Below are 26,836 nucleotides of genomic sequence, written 5' to 3'. Positions count from 1 at the left end.
TAGTAAGCATTCATGATGCTTCTGAGAATAGGAAGCCCTCCTGACATCGTAAAAACACGCCTTAATGGTGTCCCTCTGTGCCTTGCATAAAGAAATATACTGCATGATTCCCAATCTGCAGAGACCCAGGGATGGAACAGATCTATTCTCACCACCTGATGATTGAATTCTCTCTATAATACCCCATGTGATGGTGGAGACTTCATTTGAGTACATCTAGCAACCTCCCAGACAAGCCCATTTCAGTCTTCACAAGCGTCCTTTTAAAATACCACTTTGGGGCTTCCCCGGTGGCTCAGTGGTTGAGAGTCTGCCTGCTAATGTAGGGGACATGGGTTCGAGCCCTGGTCTGGGAGGATCCCACATGCCGCGGAGCAGCTGGGCCCGTGAGCCACAATTACTGAGCCTGCGCGTCTGGAGCCTGTGCTCCACAACAAGAGAGGCCGCGATAGTGAGAGGCCCGCGCACCGCGATGAGGAGTGGCCCCCGCTTGCCACAACTAGAGAAAGCCCTCGCACAGAAACGAAGACCCAACACAGCCATAAATAAATAAATTAATTAATTAATTTAAAAAAAAATACCACTTTGACGCTTTTGAGCCCTCTGGTCAATATTATATGAAATTGCAAAGTAATGAAATAAGGTAATCCACCATTGTGAAGTTTAGATTAAAAAAACAAGGAGCACACATCACATTAAGGAACCTTTTTGCTTTTTAATTTGAGACTCAAGAGTGCTAGCTAGCCTAAAATCACCATATCTAAGATAATCAAGATTACTACAGGAAACCATTTGAGCATAAATTGCTATGGCAGGAAACTGATTAGTTCAGCAAAGAGACAGGATGCTTCTTGTCTCTACTGTTGTCTAAGTTAATTCTGTGCTTCCTCCATGGGCCAACTGCTCTGAGATAAAAGATTGTAAAGTTGTCTCATGAAAGCAGACTGAAGTACAATGAATAATAAACGCAGGAGTAATACAAAGCACTGCCTGAAGTTGCAAGGAAGCGGAAATCAGTCAGCAGTGGGAAGGGAAAAAAAGTCAGTCTAGTAATATTATGTAAAACACTACTCTGATCTACAGAATATAAAGTTCTATATAATGTGCTGATAAGGAAAGGAATATTATCAAAATAGGTAGTAGCATGCTTTGAAGGAGCGCTTCTTCAGAATAACCTTTTCTACGAAGCCTGAACAATCCAAGTTGTATTGCTTGAAATGTGCTGATGTTTTTTACTCAACGTTCCACCCTGTGGCAGGAAAAATAATGGCTCTATAAAAATGTCCCCATCCTAATTCCCTGGAATTGTGAATAAATTGCCTTCCAGGGCCAAAGAGACTTTGCAGATGTGATTAAGGTTAAGGACCTTGAGATAGGAGATCATCCTGGATTATCCAGGTGGGTCAAACCTAATCACATGGTTCCTTAACACTGGAGGTCCTTTCCCAGCTGGGTTCAGAGTCAGAGGTACATGTGACTACAGAATAATGGTGACAAAGATGCAACGTGGCTGGCTCTAAAGGTGGAGGAAGGGGCTCACAAGGCAAGGAATGGAGGTGGCTTCTAGAAGCTGGAAAACGCAAGGGAGCAGATTCTGTTCTAGAGCATTAAGAGAGGAATGTATCACTGCCGATACCTTTTAACCCAGTTTAGCCCAGTGAGACCCATGTTGGATCTGTGATTACATAACTTAGATAATAAATTTGTGTTGCTTTAAGCCACCAAATGTGTGGCAATTTGTTACAGTAGCACTAGAAAGCTTATTACCCATATTCTTTCAGAGGTTTGACTCAAACATGAAAGATGACACAACCTGAAATCAACTGTCTTAACTTCAAAAGTGACTGTTTAACAGATACCCTAACATTTGCACATGACATTTCTAAAATGCTTTTGTAAGAGGCAAACAGAGAAGGTCCTGAAATAGTAGATCTTTCAAAGACGTAATGAAACATTCAATAAGCACTGAAAAAAAAAACAAAACTGACCTCTCTCAATGAATCCAGCAGAACATATCATTCAATTTTCTTGAAATTCTTCTGTACTTGCATGGAAAACCCTTTAGCCCTACAACCTGTCCTACCTTCTTTTCTCCTTCTTCCCCCAAATCTGATTTTGAAGCCTTTTTTTGATGAAGTTTTATAATGAACATTTATTGGCATGCATGAATATAATTTATTATAATGACAAAAACTATTAAAATTCAACTTGCTAATTGAAACTTTGCTGTTATTGAATATTGATTCATATTTCAGCCTTACTTTACACCTTGATGTTTAAAAAAGAGTAGGATTGCAAATCCTTCTTACTCACCACTTTGCAGCAAAGGGGCCAAAACCACCACATCAAACCGATGCCCAAGAGTAGCAGTAACACCAAAATAGCAATGATGGCTGCAATCCCACTAGACTAGAGGAAGCACAAAACAAAAACAAGGATGTCAGCAAAGTTTAGGGTCAAATCCCAAGCACATATTTTTTAAGGAAACATCAGAAAAAATTACAGAAAGCATCATAATCTTAAACCAGATTTCTCTTATATTCCTTTAAATTCTTTAAATTCTATAAATTACCTTATACCCTATTTATATTCTACTTTATTACATTTATATAATATATTAAGTATATTATAATCTATTTGTATTAAATTTCCTTATATTTCATGTATATTAAGACAGGCAGTAATTAGTATAAAAATCTTCCAAACTGTTTGAAATTATGCCTTAAAGAAAAATACGAAAAATCACAATTTGGGTTTGTACGAATGGTCTGTATGGTCCCTACCTTTTGTCTCTGGGAACGGATTATTCTGGTTATAAGCATGATTACCTCTAGGCAGAATTTATGCAGAATTTTCCCAGACTTTTTGATAATGGAACATTATTTACTTTACATATTTAAATAGTAGGACAAGATGATTATCAAAAATCACTAATCAGGTGGCAAACCAACAACAATGGTTCTTGTATGCATCAGAAAAGAATGTAACCTCATGCATTCATATATCAGAAGATGTCTCAGGGCAGCTCAAGCACTACCCACACAAGAACCACACTGGTGTTTTTTCACTTTCTAATGACGATCTCCTCCAGGCCTAACACCCCTGCTCTGGGCTCTGCCTCTGACCCCCTTCTTCTACCAAATACCTACGCATCCAATAGGGCTTAGCTTAAGCCACTTCCTCAGGAAGACTTCCTTGTACCTTCTGCCTAGAAAATGCCCCTCCTTACTGTACAAGGCATAGTTCTCTGTACTTTAATCTTAGTATTTATCACAATATATTTATTGATTTATTTGCTTATTTATTTATGATGAACTACAATTTTTTATTTAATTTGTCTTTTCTATATTCACTGTGAGCTCTAGGAAGGCAGCGCCTATGCCCAACCTACTTACTAATGTGCACTCCATGTCTGGCACTTAAAACTATTTACTAAGAGAATGAACTCCAAATAAATAAGACTGAAAAAGCCACAAAAACAAAGAAGAGTGTTTGCTGAATTTTTAGTGCAGAGATAAAGTTTCCAAGAGAACGAGTTGTCTCTTCCAAACCACTGCTCTCCAGGATCCCCAGTAATCATGTTTGGTTTGTGGGTTTATTTTTGAGGGGGGAGGGGAAGAGTTCAAGGAAGGAAAAAAAAAACTGTAAATAAATCAATACACTGTCTGGGTGGAAATTTGGGCCTTTATAAGGCAGCTTTTCAGGGATACATTTCCTATCATTCAAAACAAATAAGTAGTACAAGCCCAGAAGTCAAGGCAAGAGCCACATTTAGCCCAAGAGCTGACAGAGAGAAAGGCTGGGTGGGAAGAACCTATCAGTTTCCATCTTAGAATAGCATTGTCTTAAAAATATTAGTCTGGAGGTCTAATTTTAAGCAAGTTGTTTAATTTCTCAGGGACTCCATTTTCTAATCTACAAAATAAGAAAGTCAGTTGTTCCCAAAGCATGCTTTGCCACAAAGCATCTCTGTGGCAAAGCTATAACCTGGCTATCTCTCTTAGAAAAGCACTGCACACATTAGCATATTTTTAAAGCCCTGAATGGCTTTGTAGTAAAAAAAAACAGTCCAACTTATATCAACACTGATCAATTTTTTTTTCTCATAACATTATCAATATCCTACAGAACTCGGATTTCCTAGAATCCATTTTGGGAAATGTTAGGATTGATCAAAGCTAAGAGACTTTCAGATGTTGAAGCAACAATGGTGGTAGCATTTAATTAGAACATTTTATAATGGAATTTGAATTGCAATACATAATAACCTATGCATAAAGAGATAATGATCTTTATGTAAACAGTTATTTGTAAGTAACTGAAAAAAGAAGAGAAGGTACTTTTCAAAAGTATTACTTTAGGGAGTTCTAGCAAAATATACTTGGTATAGTTAATCACAAAAATCTTGAAATGTGTGTCACAGTTTCCCTATATCATCTGTTAGTATCACAATGGAAGAAAAAGAAAAAGAGATTACCATAGAGCGACTTGGAAACTATCATCTCAAAACAGATCAATTTTCAAAGACGTTGATTACTAACAGCACTTCAGTTTTAATAAATCCATTAAAAAATAACTTTAAAAATAATTCTCAAAGCAGCATAAACCATAAAACATATATTAATTTCAGAATTTTTTTTAGGAAAAGATTAAGAATCAAGTATACATGAACAATTAAAGCTATCCTTTAATTTCTAATTTTGCATCTGGATGCAAGAGGGAATAACCATACAAGCTATTTAGGTAATTAATGTTAGGTTGCAAATGAACCAAAACAGACACCATCAAAATATCACCTAGAATCCTTGAGTATGTCATTTAATTTATTTTTCAGAAGACAACAAAAATAACTACAGAAACTTCACACACAGACACATACACACACAATCTTCATAAAGCTCTAATATTTACTATTAGACCATTCTTAAGGCACTTGAAGATGTTACCACATATTTACCATAAAAAATTAATTTAAAATTTAAGAAATGAGAAGACATGCAGTCATCTTGCAACTTCTTGATGTACAGTTTGGTAGAATGAAAGTGTAAGCTCACCATGTGGTCACTGATGTAACCTAAACGTCTAAATCAGTGTCTTGCACACAGAAAGTTCTGTGTGTGTGTGTGTGTGTGTATGTGTGTGTGTGTGTGTGTGTGTGTCAGAGAGAGAGAGAAAGAGAGAGAGGAGATAAATACTTTATAGGAAATTTCCTGGCAAAAATCTAAGTTCTCTGTCCTCAAAACCAAAGAAAGTAATTCAGAGCACAAATCAGGATACTTATGAAAACACTCAAAGTGCAACTTTCTACACAGAATTCTAAACGTTCATGAACAAATCATACAATTCTCCACAGGCTTGATTATACTAAGCTCTGAAATCTAGACAAACAAGAATATAATGGGAAAAGAATGTCAAAGAAATACATAGAAAACTATGATATCTTATGGGAGAAATGTTGTCAAATGTATACATTCATGATTCCACCTTCAAATATAAGGTCTTACATAAGATAGCCCCGATGTGTGACCGTTCATGTATGGAATGAATGCAGCCTTCCCCACCAGACCTTTCCCACATGAGGATCGAGCCATGGCATCCATGGAAATGCTTACCATGTGGCTGTGCACACCACTTCCAAAAGGGTTGTATGAACATTTGTTTTTCCCTTTTCTTAGAATTCAAATCCTATGTTCAGAAATAAGGACGTGAAACTGGAGGGTGTGAATATGCTAAAAGTTTAGTGGTTAGTTTTTTCTTTCTACAAATGTGTCATGAGCAGGAAATTCGGAAAATCATACTGACAGAATATAAAGTAGACGGGCTGGCCATGATAGGCAGTCAAAATTCTTGGATTTTCTTTCAAAAATGCCCCTGTTAGGAACACTGACAAAACATTATGCACATCCAGATGCAAACATACATTTAGTATAATAATATTATCATCTCAACTGATTCTGAAAATTAGTCTACAAGAAAACTGACTATGAAAATACACACTTTCTGAAGACCTACAGACTTAATCTTTATCACATTTAAGAGAGGCATGATGGAAAACAGGTCACAGTAAGCGAAGAATTTAATGCAACCCGAACTTGCCATAAACACAGCCCTGGATGCCCCAGTCCCAGACATTAGCTCAGTTCACTGCATACAAATCCAGGCTTTCCCAGTTCCTTTGTTTTGATTTGCCAGAGCCATTATCAGAGCATGAAAGACTTCAGCCATGAAAGGGAAATAATTTCATTGCTCACATAACTTTATAAACAAATTAAGAAAAGGTCAAACACATAGATTTCAGTCCTATAAGCAGATACTATGCTGCAAACTGCAGAGTCAGATGAAACTAGATCTGGTTACACAGAGTTATGTATCATAGGTGGAAACTAAAAGCCTCTCACCTCTGTTTAGGTGTGCTGCTCTTTAAACACTAGGCAGTTAAAAAGCTGCCAAAGCTATAATGTTGCACAAGTCTTCATGAAGCCCACAGGTTAGTTGGAGGGACAACCCTTGAACACACAATCATAAACATGAGAAGTATGGAAGGAGAGTACAACAGAAACAGGGCAAAGCAGGGACTAGCCTGGTCTGGGGTTCTGAGACGACCTCCTGAGGAAGTATAAGAAAGCCCAGGAAGGAAGTGGAGGTCGAATGAGTGGCTCCTTGCAAGAACAAGAAAAGACAACTTTGTCTGAAAAATAGAATTTGAGAGGACTTGGTAGTACCTGAAGGAGCTGAAGAAAATAATGAAACACAAATTTCTGGAAAGCAGTAATCCTCTTTATTTCAGAGAGAATTGCCCACTTGTTGGGTTAATATCCATTTGTTAGATGACCTTCCAATCGGCCATTTGTTGGATCAATTCTTCCTAGCTATAGTTCTGAACAAGTAGCATTTTCAGATGTCTACAAAGACAAGTTAGCTGAGGAGTCCAGTTGGAGATTTAGTACCTAGATGTTGGTCAAGGCTTTGAAGCCAAAACTCTTTTAAGGGTTAAGTTGGGGACACACCAGAACCTTGAGCTTGATTTCAGGGTAAAAGGAATATATTTTCTAGTCATCCTGGACACATTCAGTCTTTCAACTTCATCTGCATCTAATTTCCTTTTCTTCATTAAAAGGAAGTTATAATGTACAATGAAAAACTTCACTCCGCCAAATAGAACTGAAATTCTAGCTAACAAAATGACAGACGTATAAAAACAAATCAGAGTCACTACGGTACTTGCAAAATAACTATGGGAAAAGAGGAATCACTCAAAAATTTCAAAAGTGCGTGAATAGCCTGTTGCAATCTATCTAGAAAATAATTAATCACAGCAACCACATTAGAATAAAACAGACACAGAAAAGAGGAACTAAATCTTCACAATTTTGCTTCCATGAATTTAGAGCTAGGGGAAGAAAAAATAGTCATAAAATAGGTGATGATTTCATTTACTAGATTCTTTTGAAATATTCCATATCAGGAACTAGCAAACTATGGCCCAAAGGCCAAATCAGCTCATCTGTTTCATAAGATGCCTGGCAAGCTAAAAAAAATTTTTTACATTATTACATAGCTGAAAAAAATTTAAAGAAAAATATATTATCAATATATGAAATTCAAATTCTAGTGTACATAGTATGTTGAACATAGCCATGCCCGTTTGTTTATATGTCTATGGCCGCCTTTGTGTTACAATGGCAGAGTTGAGTAGTGTAACTGTGTAGCCCCTAAAGCCTAAAATAATTACTATCTGACCCTTTACAGAAAAAAATTGCCAACCTCTGTCTTATATAAATCAAATTAGGACCTGGTAACGAATGGCAGATTGTGCAAGTATTCAGGCCAGGGGAAGACAAACTTGGGTTCAATTCTCAATTCTAGCATTTACTCGACTATGAAACTGAGCAAGCAATTTAACCCCAGGGCCTCCAGGCTCCAAGTCTCCCCTTTCTCGGGGGCAGTGAAAGCTGAAATCAGCCAATATTCTGCTCATCAAGCTGTGTAGCATGCTGAGGGTAGGATCCACCTACTAGCAGAAGCATCTTCTAATGTGTTTGCATCAATGTGCACTAAAGATCGGCGGTGGCTCTCTGTTCCTCAGTTTTCTCATCTGTAAAATTAAGGTAATAGTAATAGCCTCCTCTTGAGTGGTGAGAATTAAATGAAATCATGAAGTGCTGAGCACATGTGTAGGGCTTAGCACAGCGTCTGGCACTTAATCAGTGCTCAGAAAATTTGTTCTTAGTATTATTATTCTAAAAGAATCAGAAGAGCAGTGGCTCCAAGGGGGGAAAAAGACATCTTTCACTGAATTGTTTAAAGCAGAGACACATTTAGATCTTCTGAGACAGACGAAAAGCATGGACTGCCTAAGTCTAAACCCTCCTCAGATTCTAGTGTTAAATCTTTTAAGTCCAAACCTTAGTTTCCCCACTTTTAAACTGAATATACAGGTACTGTCATTCATTCCTTTAACAAATAATTTTGGAGCACCTGCCTCTCAGAGCACAGGCACTGAGAGGGAGACAATGAGCAAGGCACAGACTGCAGAGAGAGGCCGAGAAGTAAACAGGAAATTACAACCCAGTGACATAAGTGCCTTAATAAGACCGAGCCCGGATGCTCTTGGAGAACAGAGGAGCTTCTTTATTTGTGAGATTTCCACAAGGATTAATCAATTGCTAAATAATGGTGTTTTATTTTGTTTGGCTTTTCGAATGCCTTGTGAAGAGCCAAAAGCATCATCCAAGAATGAATAAGATTACTAACTTCATCTCTCCTAATTATCACATCCGAATATGCCTGCAAGGCTAGGTATCACGTAAATACAAGGCCGGTATTTATCATAATATTACCCACTGTCTTCTTCTATTCTGAATAGAGATGTAATGCACACATCTGCAGGTACTTTCTCAACAGCTCCATTCTCACTTTCTACATCTATAAAACGGTGATATTACTACCACACACCAGACATATTTGCATTTAAAGCAAAATAATGGTTAAATCTAATGAGAAAAAAAGAATTATCCCGTGGTTATGTAAGTCAAATAATTATGCTGTATACCTTAAACTTATACAGTGCTGTATGTCAATTATATCTCAATAAAACTGGAAGGGAAAAAAACTCTCTAGCCCTTTGTCTCAGCAGAGTTGAGTTCAATCTCTCATGAACGTGGAAGATTTTCTTCCCTTCATTCATTTTAACACTGTGTACTGCAGTTTAGGAACCACAGATCTGTAGGATGAACTCTAAGGTCTTTTTTTTTTTTTTTTTTAGGCCATGGATAATCTGATCTAAATTTTCTCTTTCCAAGCTTTCCTTCCAGTATTTTTATCACAACCAAATATATCTACTTTCAATTTTTTTCATTAATTTTTTATTAAAGTGTAATTGCTTTACAATATTCTGTTCGTTTCAGGTGTACAGTATAGCGATTCAGTATTTTTGCAGATTATATTCCTTTAAAGGTTTTATAAGATAACGGGTATAGCTCCCTGTGCTATACAGTAAATACTTGTTGCTTATCTATTCAGTATATAGTGGTTTATATCTGTTCATCCTGTATCCCTAATTTGTCCCCCCTCCCTTCAATTTCTGTTTGCTATTTATCTGTAAAATGCTCCCCCCTCCTCTCCCTTTGCCTAAGACCTGCTCTCCTTTCAAGACCCAGTTTATCTCGGTTCCTCCATAAATACAAAACATTTCTCTGGCTTTCTTTCCCTTCTTGCTCTACCTACTAAAAGCTCCTTTTTTTTTTCATTAAAAATCATGTGGAATTTGGTTGACTCTTTCATTCCATACAACAGCTCCCAAATGTGCACCTCCAATCCAGGCCTCTTTCTAGAACTTCAGACTTGTGTATTCAACAGCCTTTCTGACACTCCCACTGAGATGAAAAATGGACGTCTTTCACTCAACATTTCCAAAACAGACCTCCTCAGCTTTTTCAAAAAACGGCTCTACCTGATGACAACTCATCTTTCTAGTTGCTCAGATGTAAAAGCCTGGAACTGTCCTTATTGTCTTTCTGTCACACCCGTATCTAATCTGTCTAGGTATCCGGTAGACTCCACCTTTAAAATATATTCAAATCTAACCACTTCCCACCATCTCCCTTGCTATCTCCCTAGTGGAGCCACCATCCCCTCTCCTAGATTACTGAACTAGCCACAGAATTGGTCTCCAGGTCTCCACATTGGCCCCTACAGCAAAGTCTATTTTTGCACAGCAGCCAGAATGATCCTTTTAAAACACAGTCATAGCATGTCACCTTCCAGTGGCTCCTGTTTCACTTAAACTCAGAATCTTACACTGACTTAACAAAACTCTCCATGATCTCTCCTCTCCCTCCACTCTCTCCTACTCATCTCAGGCCTCCTCCTCCCCCAGCTACCTCCACTCTGCACACTGGCTGCCTTTCTCCTCTTTAAACCAGTCACATACAGTCCCATCTTAGGCTCTGTTCGAGCTGCTCCCTCCGCAAGAACACTATTCCCTTGCACGGTCGTCAGGGCTCACTCCCTCACCTTCCTCAAGGCTTTGCTTAAATCTCTTCTCAAGGGAAAGTATTCAGATGCCTTATTTAATATAACAACGTGACCCCAAACTTTCTCTCCATCTCTGACACAGCTGATGTTCCTTTTTCTGAAATCACCTTACTCTTAAAACCACCTCGAGTCATGTTACACTCCCCTTAGAACTAGCAAGACCTAGAAAGACTTCCTCTTTCCAGGAAGCAAACAACCTGTACATTACAAATGAGTCATTTGGCTTCAGCATCCCTGCACACAGAAACTGTGCATGGTTACAGGATGCAGACAAAGATTTGTTTTCCTGCTTCTGTGGAAGAGAGGTGAAAAAAGACGGCTGGAGGTACAGAAAAGGAAGGAGGATGGAGAAAGAATGCCATTTCAGTGAGCAAAACACTGAGATACCATATACCACAAACGTGTGTAATCTCAACCACATCCTGAGGGACCAGGAAACCTACACATTACAACATCCACAAAACCTATAAATTGCAACATGAATTGAAGATAAAAAGGGGAAAAAAACAACTAGCTATTTTCAAGCTAAAAACAGGTGTTGTTAAAGAGTTATCCAGGGAATTCAATTCAATGACCCAAGAGGCCATATGGAGGCTTGTTTTCCCTGCAATGTTTTCTTACAACAAGAAACAAACTATCTCTCTACAGATAATATTGAGTTGCTTTGTTTTGTTTGCTGGAGGAAGGATGTCTCTCAAATTAAAAGATCAAAATATAAACCCATAAAATCATGAGATGGAGGCGGCGCCTTCAAGATGGTAGAGGAGTAAGACGTGGAGATCGCATTCCTCCCCACAAATACATCAGAAATACATCTACATGTGGAACAGCTCCTACAGAACACCTACTGAACACTGGCAGAAGACTTCAGACCTCCCAAAAGGCAAGAAACTCCCCGTGTACCTGGGTAGGGCAAAAGAAAAAAGGAAAAACAGAGAAAAAGAAAAAGGATGGGACCTGCCCTTCTGAGAGGGAGCTGTGAAGGAGGAAAAGTTTCCACACACTAGGAAGCCCCTTCACTGGCAGAGACAGGGGGTGGCAAGGGGGAAGCTTTGTAGCCACGGAGGAGAGTGCAGCAAAAGGGGTGCAGAGGGCAAAGCAGAGACATTCCTGCACAGAGGATCGGTGCTGACCAGCACTCACCAGCCCGAGAGGTTTGTCTGCTCACCCGCCAGGATGGGTGGGGGCTGGGAGCTGAGGCTCGGGCTTCGGAGGTCAGATCCCAGGGAGAGGACTGGGGTTGGCTGCGTGAACACAGCCTGAAGGGGGCTAGTGAGCCACAGCTAGCCACGACGGAGTCCAGAAAAAAATCTGGACCTGCCTAAGAGGCAAGAGACCATTGTTTCGGGGTGCGCAAGGAGAGGGGATTCAGAGCGCCAGCTAAACAAGCTCCAGAGAAGGGCACGAGCCGCGGCTATCAGCATGGATGCCAGAGACGGGCATGAGACGCTAAGGCTGCTGCTGCGCCACCAAGAAGCCTGTGTGCAAGCACAGGTCACTATCACCACCGCCCCTCCCGGGAGCTGGTGCGGCCCGCCACTGCAGGATCCCGTGATCCAGGGACAACTTCCCCGGGAGAACACATGGCGTGCCTCAGGCTGGTGCAACGTCACGCCAGCCTCTGCCACCGCAGGCTCGCCCCGCATCGTACCCCTCCCTCCCCCGGCCTGAGTGAGCCAGAGCCCCCGAATCAGCTGCTCCTTTAACCCCGTCCTGTCTGGGCGAAGAACAGACGACCTCAGGTGACCTACACGCAGAGGCGGGTCCAAATCCAAAGCTGAACCCCAGGAGCTGTGCGAACAAAGAAGAGAAAGGGAAATCTCTCCCAGCAGCCTCAGGAGCAGCAAATTAAATCCCCACAATCAACTTGATGTACCTGCATCTGTGGAATACCTGAATAGACAACAAATCATCCCAAATTGAGGAGGTGGACTTTGGGAGCAACTGTAGACTTGGGGTTTGCTTTCTGCATCTAATTTGTTTCTGGTTTTATCTTTTTCTTAGTTTCTTATTTAGAGATTATTATCACTGGTAGATTTGTTTATTGATTTGGGGGCTCTCTCTTCTTTTTTTAATATATATATATATATTTTTTTTTTCCTTTTTATTTTTTTTGTGAGTATGTATGTGTATGCTTCTTTGTGACTTTGTCTGTATAGATTTGCTCTTGTCATTTATGCGAGGGTTCTGTCTGTCCATTCTTTGAGGGTTTTTTTTGTTTATTTTTTTAGTAGAGTTTTTAGTGCTTGTTATCATTGGTGGAATTGTTTTTTGGTTTGGTTGCTCTCTTCTTTCTTTTTTTAAATTATTTTTTATTTTTATTTTTAATATTTTTTTATTTTAATAACTTTATTTATTTTATATTTTTTCTTTCTTTTTTTCTCTACCTTTTCTTCTGAACTGTGTGGCTAACAGGATCTTGGTGCTCTGGCCAGGTGTCAGGCCTGAGCCTCTGAGGTGACAGAGCCAAGTTCAGAACATTGGTCCACTAGAGACCTCCTGGCCCCGCATAATACCAAACAGCGAAAGCTCTCCCAGAGATCTCCATGTCAACGCTAAGACCCAGCTCCACTCAACGACTGGCAAGCTACAATGCTGGACACCACATGACAAACAATTAGAAAGACAGGAACACAACCACACCCATTAGCAGAGAGGCTGCCTAAAATCATATTAAGGTCACAGACACCCCAAAATACACCACCGGATGCAGTCCTGCCCACCAGAAAGACAAGATCCAGCGTCATCCACCAGAACACAGGCACCAGTCCCCTCCACCAGGAAGCCTACACACCCCACTGAACCACCCTTAGCCACTGGAGGCAGACAACATAAACAACAGGAACTATGAACCTGCAGCCTGTGAAAAGGAGACCACAAATGCAGTAAGTTAAGCAAAACGAGAAGACATATAAATACACAGCAGATGAAGGAGCAAGGTAAAAACCCACCAGACCAAACAAATGAAGAGGAAATAGGCAGTCTACCTGAAAAAGAATTCAGAGCCATGATAGTAAAAATGATCCAAAATCTTGTAAAGAGAATGGAGAAAATACAAGAAACATTTCCCAAGGAGCTAGAAGAACTAAAGAGCAAACAAACAAGGATGAACAACACAAAAAATTAAATTAAAAATTCTCTAGAAGGAACCATTAGCAGAATAACTGAGGCAGAAGAACGGATAAGTGATCTGGAAGATAAAATAGTGAAAATAATTACAGTAGAGCAAGATAAAGAAAAAGAATGAAAAGAATTGAGGACAGTCTCAGAGCCCTCTGGGACAACATTTAACGCACCAGCATTCAAATTATAGGGGTCCCAGAAGAAGAAGAGAAAAAAAAGGGACTGAGAAAATATTTGAAGAGATTATAGTTGAAAACTTCCCTAATATGGGAAAGGAAATAGTCATTCAAGTCCAGGAAGTGCAGAGAGTTCAATACAGGATAAATCCAAAGAGAAACACGCCAAGACACATATTAATCAAACTATCAGAAATTAAATACAAAGAAAAAATATTAAAAGCAGCAAGGGAAAAGCAACAAATAACATACAAGGGAATCCCCATAAGGTTAACAGCTGATCTTTCAGCAGAAATTCTGCAAGCCAGAAGGGAGTGGCAGGACATATTTAAAGTGATGAAAGGGAAAACCTACAACAAAGATTACTCTACCCAGCAAGGATCTCATTCAGATTTCACGGAGAAATTAAAACCTTTACAGACAAGCAAAAGCTAAGAGAATTCAGCACCACCAAACCAGCTTTACAACAAATACTAAAAGAACTTCTCTAGGCAGGAAACACAAGAGGAGGAAAAGACTTACAATAACAAACCCAGAACAATTAAGAAAATGGTAATAGGAACATACATATCGATAACTACCTTAAATGTAAATGGATTAACGGCTCCAACCAAAAGACACAGACTGGCTGAATGGATACAAAAACAAGACCCATATATATGCTGTTTACAAGAGACCCATTTCAGACCTAGGGACACATACAGACTGAAAGTGAGGGGATGGAAAAAGATATTCCATGGAAATCGAAATCAAAAGAAAGCTGGAGTAGCAATTCTCATATCAGAAAAAATAGACTTTAAAATAAAGACTATTATAAGAGACAAAGAAGGACACTACATAATGATCAAGGGATCAATCCAAGAAGAAGATATAACAATTATAAATCTATATGCACCCAACAAAGGAGCACCTCAATACATAAGGCAAATGCTAACACGTATAAAACAGGAAATCGACAGTAACAGAATAATAGTGGGGGACTTTATCACCTTACTTACACCAATGGACAGACCAGCCAGACTGAAAATTAATATGGAAACACAAGCTTTAAATGCACAGTAGAACAGATAGATTTAATTGATATTTATAGGATATTTCATTTGAAAACAGCAAATTACACTTTCTTCTCAAGTGCTGATGGAATATTCTCCAGTATAGATCATATCTCGTGTCACAAATCAAGCCATGGTAAATTTAAGAAAGTTGAAATCATATCAAGTATGTTTTCCAACCACAACGCTATGAGACTAGATATCAATTACAGGTAAAAAACTGTAAAAAATACAAACACATGGAGGCTAAAGAATACACTACCAAATATCCAAGAGATCACTGAAGAAATCAAAGAGGGAATCAAAAATTACCTAGAAACAAATGACAATGAAAACAAGATGACCCAAAACCTATTGGATGCAGCAAAAGCAGTTCTAAAGGGGAAGTTTATAGCAATACAATCCTACCTCAAGAAATAAGAAACATCTCAAATAAACAAACTAACCTTACACCTAAAGCAATTAGAGAAAGAAGAACAAAAAAACCCCAAAGATAGCAGAAGGAAAGACATCATAAAGATCAGAGCCGAAATAAATGAAAAAGAAATGACAGAAAAGATAGTAAAGATCAATAAAACTAAAAGCTGGTTCTTTGAGAAGATAAACAAAATTGATAAACCGTTAGCCAGACTCATCAAGAAAAAAATGGAGAAGACTCAAATCAATAGAATTAGAAATGAAGGAGAAATAACCACTGACACTGCAGAAATACAAACGATCATGAGAGATTACTACAAGCAACTACATGCCAATAAAATGGACAATCTGGAAGAAATGGACAAATTCTTAGAAAAGCACAACCTTCCAAGATTAAACCAGGAAGAAATAGAAAATATAAACAGACCAATCACAAGCACTGAAACTGAGACTGTTATTGAAAATCTTCAAACAAACAAAAGCCCAGGACCAGATGAGTTCACAGCGAATTCTATCAAACATTTAGAGAAGAGCTAACACCTATCCTTCTCAAACTTTTCCAAAATATAGCAGAGGGCAGAACACTCGCAAACTCATTCTACGAGGCCACCATTACCCTGATACCAAAACCAAAGATGTCACAAAGAAAGAAAACTACAGGCCAGTATCACTGATGAACACAGATGCAAAAATCCTCAACAAAATACTAGCAAACAGAATCCAACAGCACATTAAAAGGATCATACACCATGATCAAGTGGGGTTTATCCCAGGAATGCAAGGATTCTTCAATATATGCAAATCAATCAATGTGATACACCATATTAACAAATTGAAGGATAAAAACCATATGATCATCTCAAGATATTCACAAAAAGCTTTCAACAAAATTCAACATCCATTTATGATAAGAACCCTCCAGAAAGTAGACACAGAGGGAATTTACCTCAACATAATAAAGGCCATATATGACAAACCCACAGCCAACATCATTCTCAATGGTTAAAAACTGAAACCTTTTCCACTAAGACCAGGAACAAGAGAAGGTTGCCCACTCTCACAACTATTATTCAACATAGTTTTGGAAGCTTTAGCCACAGCAATCAGAGAAGAAAAGAAATAAAAGGAATCCAAATCATAAAAGAAGAAGTAAAACTGTCACTGTTTGCAGATGACATGATACTATACATAGAGAATCCTAAAGATGCTACCAGAAAACTACTAGAGCTAATCAATGAATTTGGTAAAGTAGCAGGATACAAAATTGATGCACAGAAATCTCTTGCATTCCTATACACTAATGATGAAAAATCTGAAAGAGAAATTAAGGAAACACTCCCATTTATCACTGCAACAAAAAGAATAAAATACCTAGGAATAAATCTACCTAAGAAGACAAATGACCTGTATGCAGAAAACTATAAGACACTGACGAAAGAAATTAAAGATGATACAAACATATGGAGCGATATACCATGTTTTTGGATTGGAAGAATAAATAATATGAAAATGAGTATACTACCCAAAGCAATCTACAGATTCAATACAATCCCTATCAAACTACCAATGGCATTTTTCATAGAACTACAACAAAAATTTTCACAATTTGTATGGAAACACAAAAGACCCCGAATAGCCAAAGCAGTCTTGAGAAAGAAAAATGGAGCTGGAGGATTCAGGCTCCCTGACTTCAGACTAAACTATAAAGCTACAGTCATCAAGAGAGTATGGTACTGGCACAAAAACAGAAATACAGATCAATGGAACAGGATAGAAAGTCCAGGGATAAACCTATGCATATATGGTCGCCTTATCTTTGACAAAGGTGGCAAGAATATACAATGGAGAAAAGACAGCCTCTTCAATAAGTGGTGCTGGGAAAACTGGACAGCTACATGTAAAAGAATGAAATTAGAATACTCCCTAACACCATACACAAAAATAAACTCCAAACGGATTAAAGGCCTAAATGTTAAGGCCAGGCACTATAAAACTCTTAGAGGGAAACATGGGCAGAACATTCTATGAGATAAATCACAGCAAGGTCCTTTTTGACCCACCTCCTAGAGAAATGGAAATAAAAACAAAAATAAACAAATGGGACCTAATGAAACTTAAAATCTTTTGCACAGCAAAGGAAACCATAAACAAGACGAAAAGACAACCTTCAAAATGGGAGAAAATATTTGCAAACGAAGCAACTGACAAAGGATTAATCTCCAAAATATACAAGCAGCTCATGCAGCTCAATATCAAAAAAAGCAAACAACCCAATCCAACAATGGATGGAAGATCTAAATCGACATTTCTCCAAAGATTGCCAACAAACACATGAAATGATGCTCAACATCACTAATCATTAGAGAAATGCAAATCAAATCTACAGTGAGGTATTACCTCACACTGGTCAGAATGGCCAACATCAAAAACTCTACAAACAATAAATGCTGGAGAGGGTGTGGAGAAATGGGAACCCTCTTGCACTGTTGGTGGGAATGTAAATTGATACAGCCACTCTGGAGGACAGTATGGAGGTTCCTTAAAAAACTAAAAATAGAACTACCATATGACCCAGCAATCCCACTACTGGGCATAAACCCTGAGAAAACCATAATTCAAAAAGAGTCATTTACCATAATGTTCACTGCAGCACTATTTCCAATAGCCAGGACATGGAAGCAACCTAAGTGTCCATTGACAGATGAATGGATAAAGAAGATGTGGCACATATATACAATGGAATATTACTCAGCCATAAAAAGAAACGAATTTGAGTTATTTGTAGTGAGGTGGATGGACCTAGAGACTGTCATACAGAGTGAAATAAGTCAGAAAGAGAAAAACAAGTACCGTATGCTAACACATATATATGGGATCTAAAAAAAGAAAAAAAATTGGTTCTGACAAATCTAGGGGCAGGACAGGAATAAGGACTCAGAAGTAGAGAATGGACTTGAGGACATGGGGTGGGAAAGGGTAAGCTGGGACAAAGTGAGAGATTGACATGGACTAATATATACTACCAAATGTAAAATAGATAGCTAGTGGGAAGCAGCCACATAGCACAGGGAGATCAGCTCAGTGCTTTGTGTCCACCTAGAGAGGTGGGATAGGGAGGGTGAGAGGGAGATGCAAGAGGGAGGAGATATGGGGATATATGTATATGTATAGCTGATTCACTTTGTTATACAGCAGAAACTAACATACCATTGTAAAGCCTTTATACTCCAATGAAGATGTTAAAAAAAAAAAAATCATGAGATATGAGAAAATGTTTAGGTTTGGGATTTTGGTCTTTTGAAGGGCAGGAATTTTTTTTTTTTTTTTGCTTTGATTTATATATTTTTAACAAAGAAAATGCACTCATAAGAATATCAGCCATGTGATCAGTTCCTTTTAGTGCTTTGTGTTTTCATGTTCAACAATCTAATGTCAAGATAAACCAAAAAAATTAACTATAAGGAAAATACTCTCTTATCAATGGAATTTATATATTCAAATATTGCATCTTAGGTAGTGCAAATCAACCATCTTAACTAAATTATAGTTTCAGTGTAGTTTCAAACCAAGATATTATAAAGCTCTCAAAATCAAGTTCCTTACTCTTGAGAAAGCACCAACATTAAAAGGGACAAAATAATAAGCTCACTCATTAAGATGTACTAACAATTTCAAAAATATGATAAATGTCTTAGATATTATAATGCAACCTTCATTAACAGAAAGACATTATTTCCTTTATATAGTTAATGTTTTAAGAAAAAAATGCTTCATTTGGAAATCATTTTCCTACCTTATTCTAATATTTAAACATGACTTCAATTTTATAAATATCAAAATATAATGTATACTCTCTTAAAATCCCTTTTAAAGGAGACTAAAGGAAAAAACAAAACAACCTACAATAAATTCTATACAAACCTATTCTTGTAATGGTCTCCAGTGTTATTATTTGTACTTTCTTTACTGTAGGATGCAACAATATTGAAGGTCCATAAATTATTTCTGGAGAGAGTTATTTTTAAAAGGTAACTTTAGGTGAAAAGTGACTTACACATTCTGTGGCTGTGACTGTTAGTGAGCCCGAGATGACAGAATTTCCTCCATTAAAGCTCACTGAAACATCAAGAGTTCTGAAAGAAAACGCAGAAACAATAATTAACAGTAAATTAAAAACTGGAGTTTTGTGGAAAATTTTTCTTTCCTTAAATAATTCAGAATTAGCCAGAGAGCCTACTTTAAAAGTCAAAGCGTTTGATCAGTTATCTTAGTGTTTTTCTTTCTTAGTTCTAGTCCTTACTCAGTAGCCAGAGGCAAATTCCTTAAGTGATCTAATTGTTCCTAAAAGAAGCATTAATGTCAATAGAAACATGAAGAAATTCTTGTTGTTGTCATTGTTCTAGTTTAAAATAATACATTTTTAGGAAAGAAATTAAATTAAAAAAATCCTTAATCCAGAAAAATGCTGAGATTGTTTTAGGTTCACAAAAACCGAAAATGGGGAAAAATACTTCCATCCGATTTAGATTTTCCCTGTCTCTAGACATTACCATTATCAAAAGATCATTGTTTAAGAATAAAAAAATGGAAATAGACAGAAACTGGGCATAGAGGGAACCTACCTCAACATAATAAAAGGCATATATGACAAACCCAGAGCCAATCTCATTCTCAATGGTGAAAAACTGAAAGCATTTCCTCTAAGATCAGGAACAAGACAAGGGTGCCCACTCTCACCAGTATTATTCAACATAGTTTTGGAAGTTTTAGCCATGGCAATGAGAAGAAAAAGAAATAAAAGGAATACAAATTGGAAAATAATTAAAACTGTCACTGTTTGCAGATGACATGATACTATACGTACAGAATCCTAAAGAGGCCACCAGAAAGCTACTAGAACTAATAAATGAATTTGGTAAAATAGCAGAATACAAAGTTAATGCACAGAAATCTCTTGCATTCCTATACACTAATGATGAAAAATCTGAAAGAGAAATTAAGGAAACAGATTTGCCACTGCAACAAAAAGAATAAAATACGTAGGAATAAACCTACCTAAGAAGCCAAAAGACCTGTATGCAGAAAATTATAAGACACTGATGAAAGAAGCCAAAGATGATACAAACAGATGGAAAGATATACCATGTTCTTGGATTAGAAGAACCAACATTGTGAAAATGACTATACTACCCAAAGCAATCTACAGATTCAGTGCAATCCCTATGAAATTACCACTGGCATTTTTCACAGAACTAGAACAAAAAATTTTACAATTTGTATGGAAACACAAAATATCCTGGATAGCCAAAGCAATCTTGAGAAAGAAAAACGGAGCTGGAGGAATCAGGCTCCCTGACTTCAGACTATACTACAAAGCTACAGTAATCAAGACAGTATGGTACTGGCACAAAAACAGAAATACAGATCAATGGAACAGGATAGAAAGCCCAGAGATAAACCTACGCACATATGGTCACCTTATCTTTGACAAAGGTGGCAAGAATATACAATGGAGAAAAGACAGCCTCTTCAATAAGTGGTGCTGGGAAAACTGGACAGCTACATGTAAAAGAATGAAATTAGAACACTCCCTAACACCATACACAAAAATAAGCTCATAATGGAATTAAAGACCTAAATATAAGGCCAGACACTATGAAACTCTTATAGGGAAACATAGGCAGAACACTCTATGAGATAAATCAAAGCAAGATCCTTTTTGATCCACCTCCTACAGAAATGGAAATAATATCAAAAATAAACAAATGGGAACTAATGAAACTTAAAACCTTTTGCACAGCAAAGGAAACCATAAACAAGACGAAAAGACAACCTTCAGAATGGGAGAAAATATTTGCAAACGAAGCAACTGACAAAGGACTAATCTCCAAAATATACAAGCAGCTCATGCAGATCAATACCAGAAAAACAAACAACCCAATCCAAAAATGGGCAGAAGACCTAAACAGACATTTCTTCAAAGAAGATATACAGATTGTCAACAAACACATGAAAGGACGCTCAACATCACTAATCATTAGAGAAATGAAAATCAAAACCACAATGAGGTATCACCTCACACCAATCAGAATGGCCATCATCAAAAAATCTACAAACAATAAATGCTGGAGAGGGTGTGGAGAAAAGGGAACACTCTTGCACTGTTGGTGGGAATGTAAATTGATACAGCCACTATGGAGGACAGTATGGAGGTTCATTAAAAAACTAAAAATAGAACTACCATACGACCCAGTATCCCACTACTGGGCATATACCCTGAGAAAACCATAATTCAAAAAGAGTCAGGTACCACAATGTTCACTGCAGCTCTATTTACAATAGCCAGGACATGGAAGCAACCTAAGTGTCCATCAACAGATGAACGGATAAAGAAGATGTGGCACATACATACAATGGAATATTACTCAGCCATAAAAAGAAACGAAATTGAGTTATTTGTAGTGAGGTGGATGGACCGAGAGTCTGTCATACAGAGTGAAGTAAGTCAGAAAGAGGAAAACAAATACCGTATGCTAACACATATATATGGAATCTAAGGGAAAAAAAAATGGTCATGAAGAACCTAGGAGCAAGATGGGAATAAAGACACAGACCTACAAAAGAATGGACTTGAGGATATGGGGAGGGTGAAGGGTAAGCTGGGACAAAGTGAGAGAGTGGCATGGACATATATACACTACCAAATGTAAAACCGATAGCTAGTGGGAAGCAGCCGCATAGCACAGGGAGATCAACTCGGTGCTTTGTGACCACCTAGAGGGGTGGGATAGGGAGGGTGGGAGGGAGGGAGACGCAAGAGGGAAGAGATATCAGGATATATGTATATGTATAACTGATTCACTTTGTTATAAAGCAGAAACTAACACACCATTGTAAAGCAATTATACTCCAATAAAGATGTTAACAAAAAAAGAGAGACAGACATGTACCACAATGTTCATTGCAGCACTATTTACAGCAGCCAGGACATGGAAGCAACCTAAGTGTCCATCAACAGATGAATGGATAAAGAAGATGTGGTGCATATATACAATGGAATGTTACTCAGCCATAAAAAGGAACGAAATTGAGTTATTTGTAATGAGGTGGATGTACCTAGAGTCCGTCATATAGAGTGATGTAATTCAGAAAGAGAAAAACAGATACCATATGCTAACGCAGATATATGGAATCTAAGAAAACGGTACTGACGAACCTAGTGGCAGGGCAGGAATAAAAACACAGATGTAGAGAATGGACTTGAGGACACAGAGAGGGGAAGGGGAAGCTGGGACAAAGTGAGAGAGTAGCATTGACATATATACACTACCAAATGTAAAATGGATGGTTAGTGGGAAGCTGCTACACAGCACAGGGAGATCATCTCAATGCTTTGTGACAACCTAAAGGGGTGGGATAGGGAGGGTGGGAGGGAGGCTCAAGAGGGAGGGGGTATGGGCATATGTGTATACATATAGCTGATTCACTTTGTTGTACAGCAGAAACTAACACAACATTGTAAAGCAATTATACTCCAATAAAGATATTAAAGAAAAAGTTATTACAAGATGCAAACTATTATATATAAAATGGATAAACAATAAGGTCTTACTGTATAGCACAGGGAACTATACTCAATATCCTGTGATAAACCATAATGGAAAAGAATATGAAAAAGAATGTATATATGTATAACTGAATCACTTTGCTGTACACCAGAAACTAACACAATATTGTAAATCAACTATACTTCAATAAAATAAAATTTTTTTTAAAATGGAAATAACAAACCATTGAAAGATAAAATATAGAGAAAGTGATCATGAAAGACAGAGTAAACTAAATGAAAAAAAAAGGAACGCAATTTACATGTTTGTAGGCATTTGTTGTAAATGTTCAGGATTTTAAAATATCCTGACAAAGGTAGAAAAAAGGGAGAATAATTTTTGTCCATTGCTAAGAAATACAGCTCTCATTCTGAAAATATGATTTCAACTAATAATACAATTAAAAATAATTACAATTTCATTAATTCAGATTCTAATAATTCATCATTTGGGATCAGTAGGTAATTTTGTTTTTCATAGCTCTAAGAAGATATCAAAGAGAAAAAAGATGACAAGGAGTTTTTAAAGTTATTGAGGAAACAGCTCTTTTCCAAAAGAGTTTATGAAATATATTACCACAGAATAATCAGGATACCAACAAAACAAAGCTATCCATTCATTAAAGTGGAAGCAGTAGGCAACATTTTGTTAATCTAGCTTCTATAGAACACCATGCTCCAATGCTCACAAAATATTCTAAATTCCAAGAATTAAAAGCCAGAAACTTTGCCTTAATTACTCTAAATTTAGACGAGTTCTTCTCTATGCCTTGAGTTGTGTGCCAAATACTATTAGTTATGGAGAGTTAGGATAAAACGGAAGCAATCTCAAGCCACTGGTAAGATTTTCAGTAATGATGCTAGGGAGAGGAGATGAGAAATATTATTCAGTCCCTGCCATGTGCCAGATGCTATCCTGGGCATTTTATGGATATTATCTCATTTAATTCTTAAAAGAACTCTTAAAGTAAGTAGTTTCACAGTTTTACAGCTGGGGTACATAGGCCCCAAAATGTTAATTACCTGGCCCAAAGTGGTAAAGCTAGCATTCTCAGAAATTTTGAATTCTTTCCATCATACCACACAGGCTTGAAGAAATGAAAGTTCTTAATATGTATTTTTCCCTCAATGTGATATTTAGTTTGGATTCTTACAGGGCTAGAACCCCCAGGAAAGACAGGACTAACAAACTTCTAGCTGAACTCTTCTTCAAAATTCAGGATTACTCCTATTAAAAATATTCCTTGTAAAATATTCCCTTTAAAACATTTTGTTAAAAAAAAAAAGTTCAGCTAAATCCAGAAAAGAACAAGAACTTGGGGTATTTATATCAACTTAACTAAACTTCTGAACTATTCCAACACAGAATGCCAAGTGGCTTATTTAAGAAAGAAAACTTAAACCTACTTGCTTTTTCTGCAGAACTGAGTGCCTTGTTTTGCTTTGTTTCTTTGAAGATTAAGCATAGTTCAATCCAAAAATAATGTTTCCTAGATCCTAATTCCTCTACTTTAAAGCATGTACCAGAAAGCATATGACACAGAAAACATGGTTTTGGTTTGTGGGGGAAGATTACTGGATTCATAATAATGTATGATTGTTGCAGGTAATCTTATTGATTCAACTTTAAAGGGATCAGTAGACATTGACCAAAGTTGTTTATAACAAAATTCACTCTTTTCTATAGTTTCCCATAGCATGCTGATGAGGTCTTGTAGGCAACCAAACCAATTTGCACATTATTCTTAAAATCTCAGTCTAGTATAATGTAGCTGGTGTCTGATCAAACTGGGTTAGTCTCCACAGACATGGAAAGCCACCGGATGATTCTTTTGACACATGAATTCAGTTGAAACAATATAATATTCACCTTCCTGAGAGCAGTAGTAGCACGATCAAACCACTACCAGAAACAACAGTACTAATAATAACAGTGCTTATCGATTCCTTACTATGAGCTAAACACATTAACACATCTTCTCACTTAATTCTCACAACAACCCACTGAGGGAGGCTGTAGCATTATCTCCATTTTCCAAATAAAGGACCTGAAGCTTAAAAAGGTAACTTACCCAAATATTGGACTTCTCTGGCTCTGTAGTCAAAGTGCTTTCACTTCTACTGCATACCACCTTAATCCTCAGTAAGTGCTTTAGGGTCTTACATCTAAATTTCACTCACTGGCGAGAGCTTTGTGTCACTTCTCCAGTGTCACTCTTCCAATTTCTTACTACATTCATATATTTCTCATGGTTATAATGGTATTTACTATATGATAATTATTTGTGAACATATGTGTATATTTTTATATGTATATATATTTGCTGGGAAATGTTTTCAGAAGTGTTGCAAACATGAAAAATACACTCTAAAAGTTATTTCTGCTTTTAAATTTTGTTGTTTCTTTAGAAAAAATTTTTGAAATTATTGGTATGATACTGGCACTGTTATGAGCTGATACTTTTGTCCAAAGCTCTGCTACTCCATTGCTGGCACACAGATTGATAAAACCATCTCACCCTCTAACCCAGACTCAATACCTTGACCTTTCGTTGCCCCAAGACTCCAATATACGTATATCATGTTTTGTCATATTTTATGTAACTTGCGCTAGTATCTATGGATTTCTCATTCTGAGTGCTATATAACTCTTATTGCTGGTAAGTATATTTAGGACAGTAGGACTCATACTCTCAGTTACAGAAACTTTATTATGGGCAAAAATGTATTAAAGCCACATTGTTTTTACACAATTCCATACATAAAGGAGAGGTGAGTAAAGAATTTATCTTTATTTGTCCCAAGAATAAAATACAATTGAAAAAGGGGATAGATTCAGCCCACATGTTGGGGAATTATGAGTTCTAGGTTTGAACCCTAGTCACTACCCTCTCAATCTTGCATTCTTCAATGTGTAAAATGGGGATAACTGTACCTATTTCAGAGTTGCTTTGGGGAGGAGAGCTTGATAAAATAATGTACATAAAATGTCCAACACAGTGCCTGGAACACAGCGGGTACTCTATAAATTACTGTAACATCTGACTATTTGTCTAAAAAAATATTCAGCTATCAAGGTACTTTTATATAAAAATTTTAGATCCAAGTTAAAAAACAGCACAGATAATAGAGAAGAATGTATTGTAGCAAAGAAATAATTGCCTAATACTTTTTTGTTTACTTTAAAGAATTTCTCTTCTACTTACTTCCATATAAAAATAGAGAGAGCTAAATTGTTCCAAAAATGCCTAGTATAACATATAATGTCATGTAAGTTCGTGTAAAGAAATTATTCAAAGCTATTTCCTTCCTGTTACAAAATGTTATCTTGATAAAACCCAACACTGCAACTATGTTGAGCTGTGTGCTTGAACCTAACACTTAAAACTGTACTCCAAATTGGTTTTTGAATGTTGGCCAGTAAGTTCAGTCAATCACTCAATCAGTCTATTACTCCAATATTTATAAATTGCCTACAATAGGCCAACCTAGGCTGTGCTTGGTAATAGGGCTGCAATTAGAAATGAAACACAGCATTACAATGTAATTGAAAGGAAGCCACATGAACAATTACAATAGAATGTGATATTAACTAAAATAGGTATAAGCACAAAGGTACTAGAGGACCATATGGGAGTTACAACAGACTGAGCCTTGCACGGGGGCATCAACAAAGATTTCCTGCAGGAAGTCACCTCTGTGATGAATCCTAAAGGATGATCAAGAATTAGTTAGGAAAAGAGATTAAAAAGGGACCCAAGAAGATGGAGCACTATTTAACAAGCTGGAAGATAAGAAAGGCACAGAACAGTCAAGGAATAAAAGCCATTCAGTACGGCATCAACACAGAATGTGAGAGTGAGAATATATGGTTTGAGGCCGAAAAGGAGAGTAGGAGAAGGATCATGAAGAACCCAGGATGCCAT

The 26,836-nt window shown here is 37.3% G+C and overlaps 1 protein-coding gene across 3 annotated transcripts in view; it reads right to left on the bottom strand.

Annotated features, from left to right (window-relative positions):
- The window catches only part of ANTXR2 (ANTXR cell adhesion molecule 2), a 153,934-nt gene that overhangs the window by 80,790 nt on the left and 46,308 nt on the right, over window positions 1–26,836 (bottom strand). For all 3 annotated transcript variants that reach the window (XM_082463833.1, XM_082463834.1, XM_082463832.1), the window contains exons 11-12: window positions 19,359–19,437; window positions 2,314–2,409 (exon numbers count right to left, since the gene is read on the bottom strand). In XM_082463833.1, coding sequence (XP_082319959.1) covers window positions 2,314–2,409; window positions 19,359–19,437 — 175 coding nt within the window. The remainder of the gene's footprint in view (window positions 1–2,313; window positions 2,410–19,358; window positions 19,438–26,836) is intronic.

The sequence above is a fragment of the Balaenoptera physalus genome (assembly GCF_965194825.1).
Source record: "Balaenoptera physalus genome assembly, chromosome: 5".
Lineage (NCBI taxonomy): Eukaryota > Metazoa > Chordata > Mammalia > Artiodactyla > Balaenopteridae > Balaenoptera > Balaenoptera physalus.
The sequence above is the reverse complement of the archived record's forward strand: the minus strand, read 5'-3'. Positions and strand labels throughout refer to the sequence as shown.